General features: G+C 49.9%; 1 protein-coding gene across 3 annotated transcripts in view; it reads right to left on the reverse strand.

The window, feature by feature from the left end:
* LOC136778472 (nucleolar protein 4-like) overlaps positions 1-5,899 on the reverse strand; it is a 47,526-nt gene extending 41,627 nt beyond the window's left edge. For all 3 annotated transcript variants that reach the window (XM_066735324.1, XM_066735323.1, XM_066735322.1), the window contains exon 1: positions 5,125-5,899. In XM_066735324.1, coding sequence (XP_066591421.1) covers positions 5,125-5,169 — 45 coding nt within the window. In that variant the 5' untranslated portion in view covers positions 5,170-5,899. The remainder of the gene's footprint in view (positions 1-5,124) is intronic.
* Positions 5,900-6,166: the final 267 nt, after the last annotated feature.

Consider the following 6,166-nt stretch of genomic DNA (forward strand, 5'->3'; position numbering starts at 1 on the left):
GAAATTATCGTCACTCTTTTAAGGTGTCGCGATAATTCGAGACTCTTCACGTTGGTCTTTTATCTGCCACAACTATATACGTCACGTTTAGAGCCGGCAAAGCTTCCTAAGAACATCCACGGTTGATAGTTTTTCACCTCAGGTAGCCAGGATACCTATAATTGGCCGGTAGTCCTTGGTAGTCCCGTTTTGAAGGACTCTAAACAATCGAGTCAGCCGCCAAGTATTTTCACGTAGCTTCCCCTCTCTCTCTCTCTCTCTCTCTCTCTCTCTTACGAAGGAGACCCTAGCGACCTTCGGCCACACGATAATTTAAAGTTTCGAGAGAGGCCGATAGAGCGCCGTGCCTCGTTCTAAAATCGTAGCCTGCACGCATCGGCTACGTGCGAAAAGCAAAAACAACGTTACACTCTTATTAATTTGGTTTACCTATTAATATAATTCCTATTTAAATGATTCACGTGGCAATAATGGAAGTTTCGCATTGTTGCAACGTCGAGGCTCGATGCTTCATCGTCAATTTGGAAAATCGAGAGGCTCGTGCATCGATAAACGAATGTTATTAAATTATTCGTTAATATTTGCAGGTTCGATCGATGGATGTCCATTCATGCGGAAGGTTACAGAGATTTCGAGGAGGAAAATTTGGGAATTTTTATGGCAAGTCTGTATATATACAGCACGCATGCATATATATATATATATAGAGAGAGTGGAAAATTTAGGACGGTAAAGGGAGGATGGAATTAAACGAGTAAATCGGATCGGGCGAGGAGAAAACTCTGGAGAAAATGACTCCGTGCCAATTCCCGAGGGGACATCAAACCCGAGCGGGTTGAACGAAACTGGGAAAGGATGTAATCGCGCTTGACGGAGGTTGGTGCAAAGCCGCAGCAGCAGCAGCGGTTTCTCTACGTACGTATATACGGCGAGAGCGTATACCTATATACGTATACGAGGGAATACATAAACCAATACTTTATCGCGACAACAAAAAGCACACAAGTGCATCTGCGGCTGCTTCTCTTTAGCCGGACTCCCCCCCCCTCTCTCTCTCTCTCTCTCTTTTAGAACGCTCCCTCTCCCCATGAGCCAGCGCGAGTCCCCCCTTCGATCGAGCCACCACGGCACGGTGCAACGCTGCTATACGTGTGTGCGCTCGAGTGCTCGTCGAGTGGAATATCGGTGTGAGCCCGTGATTATTGCAAAAAGAATACAGGACGTTGCATGTGGACGTCGATGCGGTGTACCTTGACACGGATGGCTCCCTGAATCACCGGACAGCTAGCAACAAACATCAGGCCGCTATCAACACACGCCTACCTCTGCCTCCCTCCTTCTCTCCCCCCTCTCCCTCTCTCTCTCTCTCTCTCTCTCTCTCTCTCTCTCTCTTAGCGAGAGGGTATACGTGTGTCCCATGCGTAAGCGTGAACATACGAACGACCGGTCGGCGTCGATAAGCTCATCATCGGCCTAACAGCACGCCAGCTAGGAAATTCCATTTCCTCCTATTCCTATATAGCGGTCCAACTCACTCCATGAGAAACCATCTCTCCCTCTCTCTCTCTCTCTCTCTCTCTCTCTCTCTCTCTCTCTCTATCTATCTATCTATCTCTCCCAAGCATCACACCTCAACGTCCCTTGGACAAAAACTACGTCCTTGGCGAAATTTCCCCCTAAAGCCCGAAGCATCATCCAATCTTTCCGTCCTCCCAGCTCCCTCCCCCAAACGTTATCATTGCCAGACGCCTATCTCCCTCATTCTTGGCCGTGTTCGTCGTGCCGTGATAAAAATGGCCTTAGCTGGATCGTGCCACGCGAGGAGCTGCGTGCTTCATCATGGAAGAAAGATGAGGAGGCGTGGTACAACCCCCATGTGCATTACAGGAGTGTACTTTTGGAACGGGAAATACGCGGATGACGCAGTGAAGTGGGTGTGGGGAATATAGTACCCTGTCCAACGAAACAGACAGCCTGTGTACGGTGTACTCGTCCAAAGAGCACAAACCAATTTTTAATGCTGTATCAACATACGTATAGCCTACACGTTTCTTCCACGTCTCTACCTGTGTATATATCTATCTCTGCTCTAGTACCTATACCTATCTCATAGATATAGTTACGCACTTTTCTGTAATCCAATATGTGTGTGCTTTGACTGTAACAACGTTCAATTATTCAGCCCTCGACTAATCAATTTTACAAACGTCTTCGAAAAGAAACTGTAATAATGCTTTCCAAGAAAACTATATATATATATATATATATGTGTGTGTACAAGTTCGATTTGGAAGAAAAGTATTTTTCTGCTGAAACAGAAGGTGCGGTGGTTTTCGGGTAAGAATAAAAGAGAGGTAGTATGGGGTAGAGAGAGAGAGAGAGAGAGAGATAGAGCTGGAAATGTGGTGAGAAAGGGGTGGGTTCTCGCTCGGCAAGCCACACCACCGGCGCACCCTTATTGTCGGTTCCAGGCACCGGCACATACCTGATCTTATGGGAAATCCATACCGGCCCCTGCCTGGCTGGAAACTAGAGGGGCTCGCCCCTCCTAAAGCCACCTTCTCTTCCTTTGCCTCGCAGCAGGGGCCCACGTGTGTTCCTTATGCCACTTTTTTCTCTCCCCTCTCCCCTCTCCTCATCTCGCTCTCCTCTCTTCTCTTCTCTATTCCATTACTAATATTCCCCTCTGGAAATTGCACGATTCCATTATCAGTCTATCGATTAGCCTGCGGGAAAACCTCTGCTGATGGAATTAATTTCTCTTTTTCCCTCTCTTCCTCTCTTCGCTAATTCTCATACAGCCGCTACTTCCAAAAATATTCCCTTGCCTGGAAAATGCCAAAGATCCGAGATTCAATGGATGAGTCGTCCGAGCTTCGTCGCGGGCTAAACGCGACACGTGCGACTCTTAGGGGATTCAGTTACCTACTAGTCGACTTTTTCACCATCTTCCCAATGGCAGCGTAATCACCGTAGGTACACAAGAAAGTGGCACCCTATATATGCGGATTAGAGACAGAGCTCAGCTGACGATGGCTCTGAGAAGAACGGAGAGTTTTCTGCGGTGGGTCGATCTCATTATCCACTTGGCGCAAACGTAAAAAGTTTAAATCCAGCGGCGGTAGTCGGAAAAGATTGTCGTTAAAATGGAAGGGAGGACTGGCAAACGGGACGTGAAAGGGGTGAGTCTGAGTGACGTCTGAAGGAGGGACAGGGGAATGGCTCGATGAGTGCAAGGGAGAGAGAGAGAGATGGGTTTCTCTCCTGGCACAGGATGAAAGAGGAAGATGGATTATTCGAGGCGGGAAGCGAAAAAAGTCCGGTTAGATAGAGAAAATCGTTGTGGCGGAAAGTGTCGGGAGGAAAAGGATGCGAGGAAGGTGGAAAAAGTTAGATAGGGACGAGCGCGGAATAACGAGGAGGGGAATGCGGAATAGTGGCGGTGTGGGAAGGGTGGATGTAGAGAGAGAGAGAGAGAGAGAGAGAGGAGAGGGGGGAGGGAAAAGGGGAGAAGAAGGAAGACGAAGAGAAACTAGCGACAGGGATGCGGTGAAAAAATATAACCTGTTGGACCGCAAAACAGCGAGAGAAGCTGGTGCTGGAGAAGGACGGGGAGTGCATCGACCGGAAGGAAAGAGGAGGAGTATCGTCGCGCTGCGGCCGGTCCTAAAACGTTAGAAGAGGATGGCGAATCCTATGGCAGCGAAGCTCTCAGACGCGAAGAGTGGAAAAGAGGAGTCGTCCCGGACCTATCGCAACTCTAGCTCGACTTTCGCGGTTCGATACCATCGATCGGCCCTTTAAACTCCCCCCGCCCTTCCTCCTCCGCATCACCATATCGACTTTACCCGCAGCGATCCTGATCTTCCAGTATTTACACCCCGTTGCCTTTGTTTTTCTATCACCTTACCCAATTCGCACGCGCGTCTCCCTACTTTTAAACACGTGATTCGTCCCCTCCGCGCTCGCGCGCGCACGCTTAATGGAGCGGTAAAAGCCGCGGATTTAGACACGCACGGAACTCGTCGCCCTTTAAATCCCACCGCGAGCACTCCTCGAGTCTCTCTTGGCCATCGAAACTGGACACAAACGAGACTTTGTGCATTTTTACAGTTTTCACCCTAGCTATTGGATTTAACGATGCAAACCTGAGTTGTAGGAGTAAAAATTGTGCAGTGTATCCGACTCTCGTTTCTTTTTTCAACGTGCCTCTTAAATCGAGAATGTTTCTTGGACAATCACCGTTTATCGCGTCGAAGGGCGCGTTCGTGTAGATTCTAATGGTTGGTAGTAGCAGGCCAGTTAAGAGAGCGCCAATTATCCATAGGCGTTAATTAGAGGCGGCGGAGAGCACGTCAGAATCTCGCGCAAGGTCCTCCGGTAGACCGGCGATGCCTCGGCGAATCCTCCGAGAAACGCGCGACTCCTGAATTGCCTCGGCTACTCTCAATCTCTATGAATTTTATGCACCCCGTCGAATATTGTCCTTATCTAGCATTGAAGGTAAAAAAATGTTCGTGTAATACCAGAGCGTTATCAGAGCGTTCCTCCGGCACGGCTACTTTAATTAGATTAACATCTGCGGGAACATGCGCTCGGTATTGGAAGTCTGACCCAAATGTGCGAGTCCATGCAGCACAGGTGATGGCATCCAAAGAATGTGAAAAAAATCGATAGTCCGAACGGAATTTGATGCGAGAGATTTCGATTCTCGAACATATTTCACGGACTGATCGTGGCAGCGCTCCTCGCGAGAAAAATGCGTGTAACTCCGCCAATTAAAAGTTTTCAGCAGCCAGTGGCGAAAAGACTGACGGGAGGAATAATGAGTTTCGAAACGAGGTCTCCCGGCTGCTTCGGCACGTGGAGATGCAGCTGCGGATCAAACTTTTTCTCAGCCCCGACGAAATTTCACGCCCCGCTGCTATCGACCGTACAGCAGCCCGCGAAATTTGAATTTTTGCGGCGCGACAGTGGTAATAAGATTATCTCGGCGCGGAAGAGCTCGCGCGACATTGTTTTAGCGAAACATCGCCATAGCGCGTAGATGTATATGTATATATAATGGTGGTGGTAGTGCGACTCGGCGTGTCACGTGGTGGCTGGTGCGTATCGCCGACTCACCTTGTGATGCTGCATGACGGCAGTGGCCTTTCGCTTGGCAGCCATATTCGGACTCGCGCTTGATCTCTGACTCCCGTACAATTTCTCTTCTTCGCGCTAAAATTCAGAGCTCTCCAGGTAACGCTAGGTTTCTTCGCCTCAACGCATCTCCAGCTTGATAAAAAGCAACAAACTTCTCTCCCAGTCCGAAGCTCTCCCCCTCAGTCCCCTTTCCCTCGCCGCGCACCGGTAACAGCGGCTCCTCCAAGACTGCGAAAACTTTCCAAAGAAGCACTGCCAGTAGACACTTCACTGTTAGCATCCAAGAATCGACGCGTTAAACGAAAAATAGTGCGTAAGTCGGTAGAAGAGCGTAGCACGCCAGCCGGTGGCGTTGGTGCGCGAGTGACAGTAATACCGCAATCAGCTGATTGGTCCAATAAGTTGGTGCGCCGGTCATAAACGGTGCTCTCGAGTAGCGCGGATTTCTAAACGAGCCTCGTTTGCGCTTGTCTGTGGCTCCGTGAAACAATGGTTTTTTCCTGAGAGAAAAATGCGAAGCACCAATCGAAGCACGGAGAAACGCCGGGTGATTGTCTCTCGGGCGAGGAACTCGTTGGTAAACTCGCGATACAAATTGCAAAAGGTCCCAATTGCTTATTGTCGATGGCAGGTCGGGTCGAGAGATTTGACGCGTACGTGAGTCTCTCGATGACGTTTGGCAATGTTTCAGAGATAGCGTAGAACGAGAATTTGCGTAGCGCTCGTGGATGGGTTCACAGGACGTCTTCGCATAACGAGCGCTCACGGCGAACTGGCGACTGGCGACGACGCGACGGCGACCCCCTCCCCTCCTGCCTGCCGCCTCCGCGCTAGCCCCTCTCACCCTTCCCCCTCGGTACCGCGCCACACCAACCTCTCTCGCACACCCCACCCTTTCTCTCTCTCTCTCCCTCTCCCTACCTCTCTCCACGAACCCCACACTCTCCACGCTCTACACCTCCTTCTCCGTCTCTCTTCAACCATCACCTATTTCTTTCTCTGGCCTTCTCCGTTCCCTACT

Source organism: Prorops nasuta, unplaced genomic scaffold (genome assembly GCF_024137725.1).
Source record: "Prorops nasuta isolate Cenicafe-Biocafe unplaced genomic scaffold, Cenicafe_Pnas_1.2 PNAS00014, whole genome shotgun sequence".
NCBI lineage: Eukaryota > Metazoa > Arthropoda > Insecta > Hymenoptera > Bethylidae > Prorops > Prorops nasuta.